The sequence below is a fragment of the Lutra lutra genome, chromosome 3 (genome assembly GCF_902655055.1).
Source record: "Lutra lutra chromosome 3, mLutLut1.2, whole genome shotgun sequence".
Taxonomy (NCBI): domain Eukaryota; kingdom Metazoa; phylum Chordata; class Mammalia; order Carnivora; family Mustelidae; genus Lutra; species Lutra lutra.
The window spans coordinates 96,839,036-96,854,772 of record NC_062280.1 but is presented as its reverse complement, the minus strand read 5'-3'; the positions used below and the strand labels follow the sequence as shown (position 1 = coordinate 96,854,772).

General features: G+C 39.4%; 1 protein-coding gene across 3 annotated transcripts in view; it reads right to left on the bottom strand.

Moving 5' to 3' along the window:
- The window catches only part of ZRANB3 (zinc finger RANBP2-type containing 3), a 329,435-nt gene that overhangs the window by 18,063 nt on the left and 295,635 nt on the right, over window positions 1-15,737 (bottom strand). For 2 of the 3 annotated variants that reach the window (XM_047722507.1, XM_047722508.1), the window contains exons 13-15: window positions 6,829-7,216; window positions 3,422-3,613; window positions 188-279 (exon numbers count right to left, since the gene is read on the bottom strand). In XM_047722507.1, coding sequence (XP_047578463.1) covers window positions 188-279; window positions 3,422-3,613; window positions 6,829-7,216 — 672 coding nt within the window. The remainder of the gene's footprint in view (window positions 1-187; window positions 280-3,421; window positions 3,614-6,828; window positions 7,217-15,737) is intronic. The other variant, XM_047722509.1, reaches the window with a different exon arrangement.

Below are 15,737 nucleotides of genomic sequence, written 5' to 3'. Positions count from 1 at the left end.
CTTAACTACTATATGCTGTTTCTCCTCTCGTTGTCTTTAGATTTAACAAAGGTATTTTAGAATTAGCTTAAGAAGAAAAAGAACCAGATACCTATCTCATTGTTAATGAAATCAAATATTTCCACTGAAAAATGAAAAAAAGGAAGTCTTTTGTATGTTTCAAGTACAGAATCTGCATAATGCTTACCTTAGTATAGAGGTGAATCCGGTCCGTATTCCTACTTGCACAGAACATTAAGGTTTCATACACTGGCAAGTTGTCTGAACTCTTCAACTGTTCTAATTAAGAAGATAAAAACGGACCTGAAGGCTTACCTCTCCTTTAACCAAAATAGCTTATTTCAATCTTCTATGGGTTAGATGATGAAAGAGCTATATAAAATGTATCACCATATTTGACAAAGAACACGTGTCTGCACTTAAAATAAAACTGTGATGGCCGGCCACCTAAGACCACACTGGCTTATAAAGAAACCAGTTGCTTTGCACTTTTGCTAATGACCCTACAAGAGAGAAATAAATTCAGAATTAGCTGAAAAGATAGGAGTTAGGTATGAGAGAGAATTTCCTGCCACTAAGAGTTCGTACTGGTCTTAAAGGAGTCTAGAATCTGGGCTTCCCCGAGAGTGGTTTTAAGTTGGGACTGCAGGAGCACCATTTTGGTTACCAGCAGCAATGCAGCCTGTGAAATCCCACTTAAATGCCAGATTCTCTATGACCCGGTGCTTCACATTCACCAAAGGGGATATGTGGACAAGCTTTTGTTCTGATAATCTTATTTACCACTTCTCAGACTCACTGACCAATATATATGGAGAGAGAGAGGGTTATCACAGTGGATCTAAATAATAATTATGGTTAACTCTTATCAAGTATTTACAATGTGCCAGGCACTTTTCTCAGTACATACATTAACAGCTCTCAGAAATAAGTAGTGCACTTTACGGAGGAGAAAACTGAGGCACATTAACTTGCCCAAAGTCACACCACCAGTAAGAGGGCTTCAGACCAGAAATGTGGCTACAGAGCCTGTGCCCTTAACCTCTGCCACAGTTCCTAAATGACTTTCATCATCATCATTATTTTTTATTTTTTCTTCAGTGACCTTTTAATGTGTTCCCCTAGATCTAGAAGTCTATGATTTTTCACTCTACTTGGCAACCTTATCATATTTTAATTTTTCTAATCAAGCCACGGTCATTTTACAAACTTGGGACTATTCCCATATTTCATAAGTTCAAAAATGTCAGTTTTTTTCCATGCTTTAACATCTCAAAAATTGGCATGTTATACAGCCAATAATCATGCCATTTTATAATCACTGTTGGCCAGGTGGCAGTTGTGAAGTGGTTGTCATTGCCTGAGCACACATGAGCTTAATCATAACTACAATACCACTGTACAATACTTCAACACCACACTTGAGTCAAATGTGTTGTTTGTTACTACATGAGTTGAATTTAATTACCTCTAAAATGTCATCAAAATATTTCACTATGATTTGTTATTGATATAAAAAGTCAACATTCATACCAAAAAATTTTGCATATAAAGCAGGAGAGCATAAATTTGATATTAAAGAAGTAAATATGTATCACTGGAGGAATAATCAAAATTTTTTTATATTCTTGCAAAGGAATAACCAAGTGCTTCATGGAACCCAAAGAATTCCAGTTAGAACAAAACCAGAGTCCCTGCAAAGCACATGCCACTGCAGTTCTAGAAGAGTTTATGTGCACAGAATAAACATTTTCATATAGTGTGCCCCCTCTGTCATCCTTCTGTTTTTTTTTTTTTCCCCCATGGAAATCCATGTTAGTGGGGAGAGGTGAACATATCACTTGTATGGAATTCTCAGCCCAGTGATCTCAGAAGTCAAAGAAAGGAAGAGAGGGAAGGTATGGGGGAAAAGATGGCGTTGTCTGGAGTGGATGAGACCAATGCAAATTTCACTGGCAGAACAGAATTTCTAAAGGTCTAGAGATTTTTGAAAAGTATGTTTAAGTAAACCTAGCATCTGCCTTCATCAAGGAACAAATTTCCAACTATCAAACCAGAATTTCTCTGCCACACATGAGGAGACTCATGGCCCATAAGTTGTTTGTTCTCAGTCAGATGTTCAGTCCAGTGAGCTACATGTTGTCCTACAACAAGGGCTTCATCAGCACTTGAAGGAGTGTCAGAGCAGGAGGAAGGAAAGCCCCACCTGAGACTACACCATATACCCAAAGATTGTAAAAATTAACACATCTAAAAGAGGGTCCATTCCAAGATATTATTTGATAAGACCTTGAGGCATTAGAGGGAAGGAAGGCTGAGGGAAAAAGAAAGGAGGATGCCCCAAGCTCAGAAATTCTTAAATGAACATTTCATTTTAAAACTATGAATCTGGGGTGCCTGGGTGGCTCAGTGGGTTAAAGCCTCTGCCTTCAGCTCAGGTCATGATCCCAGAGTCCTGGGATCGAGCCCCACGTCGGGCTCTCTGCTCAGTTGGAAGCCTGCTTCCACCTCTCTCTCTCTGCCTGCCTCTCAGCCTACTTGTGATCTCTGTCAAATAAATAAATAAAATCTTAAAAAAAAAAAATGCCAAGACTTGACTTCTTATAAAAAACAAAAACCAAAAAACTATGAATCTGACTCTGAGTTATATCTGTGTTTAATAGCAACTGATTTAGAAGAAAAACTTTAACTGTCCCATCTCAACAGTTTTGGTGTTGTTATAATGAGAACATCAGTCTGTGGGTTACTATGGTCACTAACCGATAAACAAAGAAAATAACCCCAAAGTAGTCATGAACTCCAGCTCTGGCCACACATAACAACAGTGATGTGTGACCTATGGGCGGGTATGCACCAACCATCACAGCTTGAAGTAATGGATGGAATCAACCAAAGAATAAATAAATCCAAACACTACATGATTGGCTCCAAGTGCAGTCATGATTCCTATAGTCTTAAATTTATGTACCTTAAGAACGTTTTCTTAAAAAAAAACACCCCAAATTTAAACTAGGTCAATTAGTTGTAACCATTTAAAAGAAATTCATGGGCAAACAATTAATGATCTGTTAAGTAGCTGTTAACATGCCAATCTTAATATTTTGTCCTAAAGAACCTCCCAAGTGTCAAAACCACACCTTCACTCGTGGATAAGCCCTACCTGCATGAGGCTGGGCGAGCAGCCTGGGGGCAGCACGGGCAGAGCTACGTGTCAGTTCTGCTGTGTTATGTCTGAATGCGCACAGCTCTGCTCTTCCAGCCATCTGGTATTTCAGTGTGTGCTTCCAATTGTTGGTATGTTTAATATAAATCAGAATACAAGAAACCTGGAATGGGGTACTAGTTGCAAGTCTATCCACAGTGTTATCTATCTACATGCATACTTAGTATCCTGAACACTGGAAGTGGAAACCAGACTTACCATTGCCTGGCTGGGGTGTGAGTGCATCTTCTCTCTTGATTTCTGATATTGCTTCCTTGCTCTCAGCCAACGGGTTAGGATCTGAGGGTGCAAGGACTTGTTTTTCACGGTCAGAACTAGTCCAAACGTTTTTGGAGGTGTCTTTCCCAGGATCACCTTTCTTGTTTTCATTTTTATCTTGAGTAGAGCTGTCTATTTGTAGAATTACAAAAATCAAACAAACAATTTACACACAAATTTAGATAAAATCATTATTTACTCTAAGGCAAGTTTTTAAAAAGTTACAGCTAGGTCTTATAAAAAGAAACATGGTTGGGATGCCTGAGTGGCTCAGTCGGTTAAGTGGCTGCCTTCGGCTCAGGTCATGATCCCAGGGTCCTGGAATGGAGTCCTACACTGGGCTCCTTGCTCAGTGGGGAGCCTGCTTCTTCCTCTCCCTCTGCCTGTTCCTCTCTCTGCTTGTGCTCTGTCAAATAAATAAAAGTCTTAAAAAAAAAAAAAAGGAAACATGGTCAATAGTGTTTATTCATTCTCTGCAAACACCTGTTGGGAGTCACTAAATGCCCCATGTGCAAATGATGGGGTGCCGGACAGGCAGTGAGGAATGAGATAGACAAATCCCTGCTTCCTAGAGTTTCCATTGTAAGTATCAGAAACAGATAATCACCAAGGAAACAAATACATCAGAGAAAGAGAATAAAGGCCAATGAATAAAGAAAAGGGGAAGTAAAACATGAAAATAAAACAAGGTTTCATAATCAGGGGTTGTTGGGGAATAAAGGTCCACAGGGCCAACCTCTGGGTTGAGTTCCATTTGAGCTGAGGGCTCTTTGGGAATCTAGAAGGCCCAGCCTGAGGGTCTGTATTCTCAAACTGGATTATAAATTTAAACGAAGCCACTGAGGGTTGTAGATAAAGGAATGGAATCATCTGAGTTTTTAAAAGCTCACCTTGGCTGCTTGTACTGAAGGGCCACAGGGGGGCTAGCTGCGAGGCCAGTGAGGTCTGGGGGAGAAAATGGTAACTTCCAGTAGGATGATAGCAACAAAGATGACATGGCCAGAATTGAGATAGACTTTGGAAGTTATGCTGGCAGAACCTGACAAATCAAGTGTGGGAGAAGAGAAAGGAATCAAGTCCTGGGTTTCTAGTATCATGGACGTATGATGAGAGAAGAGAAGATTTGGTGTTAGATGTGGTGGTGAATCAAGAACTCTACCGCGGCCATGGTCACCTTGAGGCACCCATCACATGAGCAGGGCAGATAGGGCAGAGGCATATGCACGAGCTGCGGTTCAAGCAGGCGACAGAAATATGGGCCTATGAGCTGTAAGATGGCAAGTACGAGCTACGTGCACGTTAGGAACAAAGCACAAAGAGGGCACCTGGCTGCTCAGTAGAGCAAGCAACTCGACATCTCAGAGTCATGAGTTCAAGCCCCATGTGGGGCACAGAGATTACTTAAAACAAAACCAAAACAATACAACAACAAAAAAACAAAGCACAAGGTAAGGGTTACCTATTGACAAATATTAGTGTTCAATATATACTATACCAAATTGTACCGAATGTACTAAACGTCCTGGAGACTGTATTAGCAAACTTTATAGGAGTGTAATTTCCTAATATTGCTCCTTTTTTTTTGTTTTTAAAGATTTTATTTATTTATTTGAGAGAGAGAGAGAGAGAGCGCGTGAGCACACGGGCATGGGGAGTGGCAAACAGAGGAAGAAGGAGAAGGAGACTCCCTGCTGAGCAGAAAGCCCCATGAGGGGCTTGATCCCAGGATCCTGGGATCATGACCTGAGCCGAAGGCAGCCGCTTAACTGACTGAGCCACCCAGGCAACCTTCTCCTTTAGTTTTCTGGATTCTGTTTCCTCAAAGTATTGTATGGCAAACATTGATTAAAAATTTTGGATGAATTAGAATTAATTCTGCTTTTCAATACTTTTGGGGGTACATCCTAAATCAGGGTTGGAAATCATTATGCCAAGTCCAATAATATTAACCTAATAAATATAACCTTTTGTATACAGTAGTATCACTATTACATATATGTATTTCTGTTAAATCAGACTTTCAAAGTCACAAAAAAAGTTTCCTTTTTCTTTAGGTTGCTTGAGAGTTTGCTTATTAAATCAGGGGTCTAGAAATTTTTGCTGTTGCTCTTGGTATCACAAAGAAAAATCAGAACTATAAAATCCTATTAAACTATGATTTCATTGCTAAATCACTCAACTTATACTTCTATGTGAACTGGCATTATCCGGTAGTCATGAGATACTTTATTTTTATGACCTGGAGTAGTTGGAAATTGAATGAGATAATGCAAATTCTGAGAGATATTATATGGGATAAGCTTGTGGTTCCAATTTAGTTCACAGACAACAGGTGTCCACGTTACAAATATAACCACCCAGATGGCAGACTTGTCATTTTTGTAGGAACACCCAGAATTGAAAGAGGAAAGACTCAGCTACTGATTACATTTTCTTTCAGATTAAAACTAAGACAGGAGAACAAGAAAGACAGGAAGGAACCACAAGCAGAGCCTTTATCTTAGCGGACTCTGTTAATGCCACTTCTCTAATGACAGGAAAGGAGGTGTGTACAATTATTACAACTGATAAAATAAAGTGATTTCTTCCAGCTTCCCAAACTGTCAACTTGGCCTTCTAAGTTGCCATGAAAATAGTCTCTAAAACTGGAAACAAAAGAAATACTAATGATCTTTTTTCTTAAGACAACCTCAGTATTAATAATCATTTCAAAAACAAAATATCAGAATAATACCATGCTATAAAAACATACTCTGAGGTATGTTTATAATTTTTACTTTTAAAATAGCAAGTTTTGGAAAAGAATAAACTCAGAAAACAGATACCAATTTGGTTCTTCAAAGATCTACAGAGGAATTTTTATGATTTGTCATGCAAGAAACAGGACACAATGTATATTTTACTAGGCAAAGAAGCTACACTGGATTATTTTGCTATTTAAACAAAAATAATCTATAATTTCTTTAAAAACAAGTATTATCTACAGGAGAAAAAAAACAGCAGGTCTATGACTATAAGGCATATTTGCTGCCATAGCAACAGAGCTTCTACTCCTGCCCACTGAATTCACATCCTGCTGGCATTAATGAGAAATGTCCATTTGTGCCAAATTAATGCCATGTCACAGACGCTCAGGGATATACATTCTTGACAGAACTGGGAGCTTTCCACATTCCACCGGGAGATAAATTCAGTCTTCACTATGTAAAGTTCTTACTCTAGCTTAACAGCTAAAGTCAGTGTTGAGTCCCACTAACCCGTGCTAACAGCAGTTGCCTCTAAAAACACAGACCATGTGAAGATGATACTGCCAGCCCCCTCCCAGGGGCCACGCTCCATGTACTCACCAGCTCTGCCTGGAGGGTTCTCACACATTTCACAATAAGGTAACACCGAGTTATTGATATAGGTGCAGAAACCACACTGCCAGCCCTTTCCAGGAAAGGGTGGGCTGGCTGCCTGGGCTAGGGCCGTGGTTTGTCTGGGCCAGGATGGTTTCTCCTCTGGGACACTGCAGTGGTTACTGGTGGTGACCGACTTCAATCTTTTAGCTTCAGGTTCAACATTGCTTTCATAATCAATGATATGTCTTGTGGCTCTTTCTCCAGGGTCTGCTGGCACGACAGTATTTTTCTCTTGGAATATTCCTGATTCATCGCAGGAGGTCACCAACTGTCTTTTCTTAGGTTTTAGTAAAAAGAATGATCGAATATCATGCTGCTTCTCTTTTTCAAACTAGGAAAAACAAACAGTTATCAAATTAAAAAGCCATCTAATATGTTCTTCCTAAATGAAACAGATTAACCAACTATTTTCAGTAACCATATTCCTTTATTTTTTGAATACCTTGTTGGAAATGAATTCAATTATGCTATGACTCTTCATATATACATATATGCAGAATATCATTAACACATCTATATACTTCCTGTCTTTTTTTTTTTTTAGCAATTACAGTGTGCCAAGCACTTTACATAGATTAACTCATTTAATCTCTGTGAGACAGGTACTAGTTTTCTTCCTGTATTTTACATGAGGACACTAAAGCTTTAGAGATGTTAGGTAACGCGGCTACAGAATTTATGTAATAAAATTATACTTCATCAACTATCTGGTCTAGAGGTATGTCAGGGAAAGGAAAATTGTGTATTTAAATATTCCAAGAACCTACCAAAATGGTTTCATGCCCAAACTATAAATACAGTGTTCATAAACAACGTTTTTCATATTAAAATTTTTTCTTGACTAGGAAGCATTTTTTCAAATAGCATTAAAGCGATTAATTAGAGCTGCTTCTTTAACAGACACATCTTAATAATTATCTTGCTTTCAAGAAATATATTTCCCTTTTCTAAGAAAATCTCCATCATTATCTCGTGTTTTTTTGTTTTCTTTTCAATATGTGAATCTCAACTTCCTTATTAGAGAAAGTGGTATACATATCTCCACAAGTGATTAGCTAGCAGTGAAGGAAGATAAGGACTCAATTTTAGAGAATTCCTGTTAGGGGTACCATGGTGGATACACACTGCATTTCCAAAGATGGTCACACCAGTTCTTATCCTATTTGACATGCTCTTCTCACAATGTGACACCGACACGCTACATTTAGAGGTGGGGTCTGTGTTCCTCTCCTCTGAACCTGGGTGAATCTTTCTAACTGTCTCAATCAATAGAATGCAGTGAAAACGACACTGTGTGACTCCTGAGGCTAGGTCATTGAAGATTACATGGCTTTCACTTGGTTGCTGGCATTCTGAATCTCTTCCTCTTTTTGTCTTGGGTTGTTTGCCTTTGGAGCCTCACCACCATGTTGTGGGGAAGCCTAAGAGAGAGAGAGCAAACCATGTGTGGTTGTTTAAGTTGACAACTCGTGGTAGGCCCCTAGGTTACAGGACAGCATCAACTGCCAGAAATCGTCACTGAATGAGCCTTGAGATGTTTCCAGATCTCAGACTTGGGGTCTTCTACCAAAGGCCCCAGTCATTGTGGAGCAGAGACACATCATCTCCATTATACCCTGGTTACACCCTGGTTGAATTCCTCACCCACAGAAACCATAAGAAATAATATATGAATATTGTTGTGTGAAGACACTAAATTTTGGGGTAATTGTTATGTAGTGATAGATAACACTGACAGACTCTACAGATAATGATAGCAAAGTATATTGTAAAGAAATATTTTATGTAACATATCTTACCTGCACTTCTTAGCAGTGGTGCATAATAAAGGAAGATATAGCAAATCCATAGAGAGAAGGATTAGTGGTTACCAGGGGCTGAGGGAAAGGGAGATGGGTAGTTATTGCTAAATGGTCACAGAGTCTGTCTGAGGAGATGAAAGTTTTGAAAATAGTGGAGACAATTGCACAACATTGTGAATGTGATATTAAGTAGTATTACCACTGAACTGTACACTTAACAATGGTTAAAACAGCAAGCTTTATGATTATATGTTTATAAATATAATCACAAATTTTTAAATTAAAAAAAAAAAAAGAAGGGAGGAAAGCTGGAAGATTTAGGCTGTATCCGTATTGATAAAATTAAAACATAACAGGAAAAAAATCATCCCCCCAAAAAGTACAGCTTCTGTTTTCTGTGGCTGCTATTTATACAACCTCATGTATTATAAAAAGTTATCTTAGTTATGGAAGTAACAGAATTTAGATAAAAATATAAAGAAGGAGATTATTAACCATGAGACAAGATTTTTAAAACAAGGCACAAGGGAAATTCTAAGAAAAGGGTGAAGAAAAGCAGAGAGATTAGCAGACTAACAGAGTTTGGTGTTTAAAAAAGTAACAAACCAGAAAAGATAATTAAATATTTAAAGAAAATGTTCTATTCCATATAATAGGATGGCCAAGAGGGCTTTCAGGATTTTGAAAATAGTAGCAAATGTTCAGAAAACGTGAACAAATCCCATCATCTATTTCTAATTAAAGCATGACCTTCTGAGTCCTTGCATGTCTGGAAATGAACTGATTTTGTTTCTAACCCTTAGTAGTTTCGCTGGGCATGCAATTCTTTTCAAGTCCTTAAAGACATTGCTCTGCTTCTTCCAACACCGGACGATGCCAAGGATGTTCCCTCATAGGTTGCACTTTCCCTTTGTTTTACAGGCTTTTAAGACCTTGTCTTTATCCCTGGTGCTCTACAATTTCACAATAATCTATATTTCTGTATCTGTGTCATTTATATCTATCTGCCTTCTGCTCAGCACCCAGGATACCTTAATTTTGAACGGCACTCAGTAGCTTTAGCTCTTGGAAATTTCCACTATTCTTTGATAGCTTCTTCTTCTTTATTTTCTTTTTTTGTGGAATTACTGTTAGCAGAATGTTGAACTAGACGTAATGTCCTATCTCTTATTGTCATATTTTCCTTCTTTTTGTCTTTTTACTCTCTAAATTCTTAAGAGTTTTTCTCTAATTTATCTCGCAACCCTGACTACAGAATTATTTTGACAGCCATATTTTCAACATCTAAAATTTCCTTTTTTGTTTTTTGTTCCTTTGTCATAGTAGTCTGATTTTATTTATATTTGCAGTAGCTTCTTAAATGTGAGGCTACTACTTTGAGTTTTTAAAATGTTATCTTTAGGGTTAATTCTTCTATCAGCTTTTTTTTTTTTAAAGATTTATTTATTTATTTGACAGAGAGACAGAGAGCACAAGTAGGCAGAGAGGCAGGCAGAGGGAGAGGGATAGCAGGCTCTCTGCTGAACAGGGAGCCCAATGTGGGACTCGATCCCAGGACCCTGGGATCATGACCTGAGCTGAAGGCAGTGCTCAACCGACCGAGCCACTCAGGCGCCCCTATCAGCTTATTTTTGTTCTCCTTTTTCATGCTATAGATTTCCTCCCCAAACACACAATGACCCTGCTTGTCCCTGCATACATGTGAATGAAAGAACAGAAGGATTTCCTGGGAATGTGGGACACACAGGGCTTATCACCACGAAGATCTAAAAAGACATACTGGGTGTTATATGCAACTAATGAATCATTGAGCACTACATCAAAAACTAATGATGTACTACTATATATTGGCTGGTTGAACTTAATAAAAAATAAAAACATAAAAAAATAAAAGGACATACTGATTGACTACAAGAGGTCAGGAAAATGGAGGGGCCCAGGGTGATACTTAAATTCCTATATTTCTGACTTGCAACACTGTAGAAATGGTATTTTCCTGTGATAGGGAATACAGGAAAATACTGGGCTCATGAAAAGACAAAAAGAGAATAGGTAAGGAAATAAGTTCACTTTTACACACTTGTGAGGACTACTGGGTACCAGGGTAGAGAGTCCAGGAAGCAGGTCTGGAGTTCAAGAGAAAGAAACAACTAGAATCACACATCTGGGAACCACTAACATAGAGACGTTGGTTAAAGATATCAGACTTGAGGTCATGATACATGAAGGGAGAAGGTAGTGAGAAAAGGTCAAAGTCAAAGACAGAAAGCACAGAAACAGCATTAAGGGTGTAATGAGGAAGAGATACTAAGGAAAGATACACAAAAACAACAGTAAGAAAGGGAGAAAATCAGGAGAGTGGTAGCTTTATTGGGTGTGTGCATGTGTTTTGGTTTTCCACTCATTTATTAGGTGTTCGATGGGCACTTTAAAACAGAAAAACCCACGTCCTTCAGTTCTAGGAAATTTTCTTATGTTTTCTTCCTCTGTTTTTTTCTGTCTTCTCTTTGTGGAATTCCTATTAGGCAAAAGCTTCTGGATTGATCATTTGATTTCCTTCAACTTTTCTCACACTTTCTGATTGCTGTTTGTCCTTCTTTCTTTGTGAGTGCCTCATTACCTTATTTCCCAGCCTTGCTGAATTACTATTTTCTGATATGACAGGTTAAATTCTAAGAGCTTTCACTTGTCTAATTTCCTCTCCTTGTTTTGGTTTCATGGGTACAGTATTTTCTTTCACTTCTCTATGGACATTAGTAATAGTTTTGGGGTTTCCTTTTAAAGTCTTCCTCAGTTTGTTCGATTGTCTCTGCTTCTTCTGATCTCTTTCTTGGCTTACATGATTGTTTTGGTCTCTGCTTTTCAAGTGAAAAGCTTTCCCCCAGGCCTGGAGGCCTTTACTGTCCATTCATATTTAAGAATGAGACTTAATAAGCATTAAGAATAAAATGTGATGGCAAGTTTCATGTGGGGGACTTCACTGAGATCACCAGTGACTGTCAGGAAAACCCTGTCAGTCTCCATAGTCTTCTTGTGGTCCAGTCTGGTTCTCCGAAAAGGAGTCCTTCAATTTCCTGCCTGAAGGGTACAGTACTGGCTACCAGTAAACCGGGAGCTGATTAGGAGAAGGGTGCTAAGGATTCTATCATTAACTAAGGAGGCTTTGACTTAATATGATTCTTTTCAATTTATTGTCTTACTCCCTCTCTCAACTGGCTCTCTTCCTAGACATAGGTTGAAATACATTTTTTTTAAGATTTTATTTCTAAGCAATCTCTACACCTGACATGGGGCTGGAACCCCCAGCCCTGTGATCAAGGGTTGCCCGCTCCACCGACTAGGCCAGCCAGGCACCATTTAAAAAGAGCAAATAAGGAGGAGGAGTCAAGAAGGCGGAGAAGTAGCAGGCTGAGACTACTTCAGGTAGCGGGAGATCAGCTAGATAGCTTATCTAAAGATTGCAAACACCTACAAATCCAATGGAGATCGAAGAGAAGAAGAACAGCAACTCTAGAAACAGAAAATCAACCACTTTCTGAAAGGTAGGACTGGCTGAGAAGTGAATCCAAAGCAACAGGAAGATAGACCGCGGGGGGAGGGGTCGGCTCCCGGCAAGCGGTGGAGCAACTGAGCACAAAATCAGGACTTTTAAAAGTCTGTTCCGGGGACTCCTGGGTGGCTCAGTTGGTTAAGCAGCTGCCTTCGGCTCAGGTCATGATCCCAGCGTCCTGGGATTGAGTCCCGCATCGGGCTCCTTGCTCGTCAGGGAGCCTGCTTCTCCCTCTGCCTCTGCCTGTCATTCTGTCTGCCTGTGCTCGCTCTCTCTCCCTCTCTCTCTGACAAATAAATAAATAAAAAATCTTAAAAAAAAAAAAAAAAAGTCTGTTCCGCTGAGGGACATCGCTCCAGAGGCTTAACTGGGGTGAAGCCCATGCAGGGTCAGCGTGGCCTCAGGTCCCACAGGGTCACAGAAGGATCTGGGGTGTCTGAGTGTCGCAGAGCTTACAGGTATTAGAACGGGGAAGCTGGCTACAGAGACAGAGCCGAGGAGTGAGCTCTAAGCTCGGGGTTACCTTGAACTGGTCGCAGGCTCGGTCAGCTCGGAGCGCGGCCAGAGGCCAGGGTGACGGGAGTAATTGGGCGCTGTTCTCTGAGGGCGCACTGAGGAGTGGGGCCCCGGGCTCTTGGCTCCTCCGGGCCGGAGACTGGGAGGCTGCCATCTTCATTCCCGCCCTCCGGAACTCTATGGAAAGCGCTCAGGGAACAAAAGCTCCCGAAAGCAAACCCGAACGGATTACTCAGACCGGCCACGGGTAAGGGCGGTGCAACTCCGCCTGGGGCAAAGACGCTTGAGAATCACTACAACAGGCCCCTCCCCCAGAAGATCAACAAGAAACCCAGCCAGGACCAAGTTCACCTACCAAGGAGTGCAGTTTCTATACCAAGGAGAGCAGCGAAATTCCAGAGCAGGAGAAAGCAAAGCACAGAACTCATGGCTTTCTCCCTATGATTCTTTAGCCTTGCAGTTAATTTAATTTTTTTTCCTTTTTCAATTTTTTTTTCTCTTCTTTGGTTAAATTTTTTTAACTTTTACCCTTTTCTTTTTTAACGTTTTTAAACTAGTTTATCTAATATATATATATATATATATTTTTTCCTTTTTATATTCTTTATTGGTTTTCTTTTTTTAATTGTTTCTTTTTTTTTTTTTTCTTTTTTCTTTCTGAACCTCTTTTTATCCCCTTTCTCACCCCTCACGATTTGGGATCTCTTCTGATTTGGTTAAAGCATATTTTCCTGGGGTTGTTGCCACCCTTTTAGTATTTTACTAGCTCCTTCATATATTCTTATCTGGACAAAATGACAAGGCGGAAAAATTCACCACAAAAAAAAGAACAAGAGGCAGTACCGAAGGCTAGGGACCTAATCAATACAGACATTGGTAATATGTCAGATCTAGAGTTCAGAATGACGATTCTCAAGGTTCTAGCTGGGCTCGAAAAAGGCATGGAAGATATTAGAGAAACCCTCTCGGGAGATATAAAAGCCCTTTCTGGAGAAAGAAAAGAACTAAAATCTAACCAAGTTGAAATCAAAAAAGCTATTAATGAGGTGCAATCAAAAATGGAGGCTCTCACTGCTAGGATAAATGAGGGAGAAGAAAGAATTAGTGATATAGAAGAACAAATGACAGAGAATAAAGAAGCTGAGCAAAAGAGGGACAAACAGCTACTGGACCACGAGGGGAGAATTCGAGAGATAAGTGACACCATAAGACGAAACAACATTGGAATAATTGGGATTCCAGAAGAAGAGGAAACAGAGAGGGGAGCAGAAGGTATATTGGAGAGAATTATTGGAGAGAATTTCCCCAATATGGCAAAGGGAACAAGCATCAAAATCCAGGAGGTTCAGAGAACCCCCCTCAAAATCATAGAATAGGTGCACACCCCATCACCTAATAGTAAAATTTACAAGTCTTAGTAACAAAGAGAAGATCCTGAAAGCAGCCCGGGAAAAGAAGTCTGTAACGTACAATGGTAAAAATATTAGATTGGCAGCAGACTTATCCACAGAGACCTGGCAGGCCAGAAAGAGCTGGCATGATATATTCAGAGCACTCAACGAGAAAAACATGTAGCCAAGAATACTATATCCAGCTAGGCTATCATTGAAAATAGAAGGAGAGATTAAAAGCTTCCAGGACAAACAAAAACTGAATGAATTTGCAAACACCAAACCAGCTCTACAGGAAATATTGAAAGGGGTCCTCTAAGCAAAGAGAGAGCCTAAAAGTAGTAGATCAGAAAGGAACGGAGACAATATACAGTAACAGTCACCTTACAGGCAATACAATGGCACTAAATTCATATCTCTCAATACTTACCCTGAATGTTAATGGGCTAAATGCCCCAATCAAAAGACACAGGGTATCAGAATGGATAAAAAAACAAAACCCATCTATATGTTGCCTACAAGAAACTCATTTTAGACCCGAAGACACCTCCAGATTTAAAGTTAGGGGGTGGAAAAGAATTTACCATGCTAATGGCCATCAGAAGAAAGCAGGAGTGGCAATCCTTATATCAGATCAATTAGATTTTAAGCCAAAGTCTATAATAAGAGATGAGGAAGGACACTATATCATACTCAAAGGATCTGTCCAACAAGAAGATCTAACAATTTTAAATATCTATGCCCCTAACGTGGGAGCAGCCAACTATATAAACCAACTAATAACAAAATCAAAGAAACACATCAACAATCATACAATAATAGTAGGGGATGTTAACACTCCCCTCACTGAAATGGACAGATCATCCAATCAAAAGATCAACAAGGAAATCAAGGCCTTAAATGACACACTGGAACAGATGGACATCACAGATATATTCAGAACATTTCATCCCAAAGCAACAGAATACACATTCTTCTCTAGTGCACATGGAACATTCTCCAGAATAGATCACATTCTTGGTCCTAAATCAGGTCTCAACCCGTATCAAAAGATTGGGATCATTCCCTGCATATTTTCAGACCACAATGCTCTGAAGCTAGAACTCAATCACAAGAGGAAATTTGGAAAGAATCCAAATACATGGAGACTAAACAGCATCCTTCTAAAGAATGAATGGGTCAACCAGAAAATTAAAGAAGAATTGAAAAATTCATGGAAACAAATGATAATGAAAACACAACGGTTCAAAATCTGTGGGACACAACAAAGGCAGTCCTGAGAGGAAAATATATAGCGGTACAAGCCTTTCTCAAGAAACAAGAAAGGTCTCAGGTACACAACCTAATCCTACACCTAAAAGAGCTGGAGAAAGAACAAGAAAGAAAGCCTAAACCCAGTAGGAGAAGAGAAATCATAAAGATCAGAGCAGAAATCAATGAAATAGAAACCAAAAAAAAAAAAAAAAAAAAAGAACAAATCAACGAAACTATGAGCTGGTTCTTTGAAAGAATTAATAAGATCGATAAACCCCTGGCCAGACTTATCAAAAAGAAAAGAGAAAGGACCCAAATAAATAAAATCATGAATGAAAG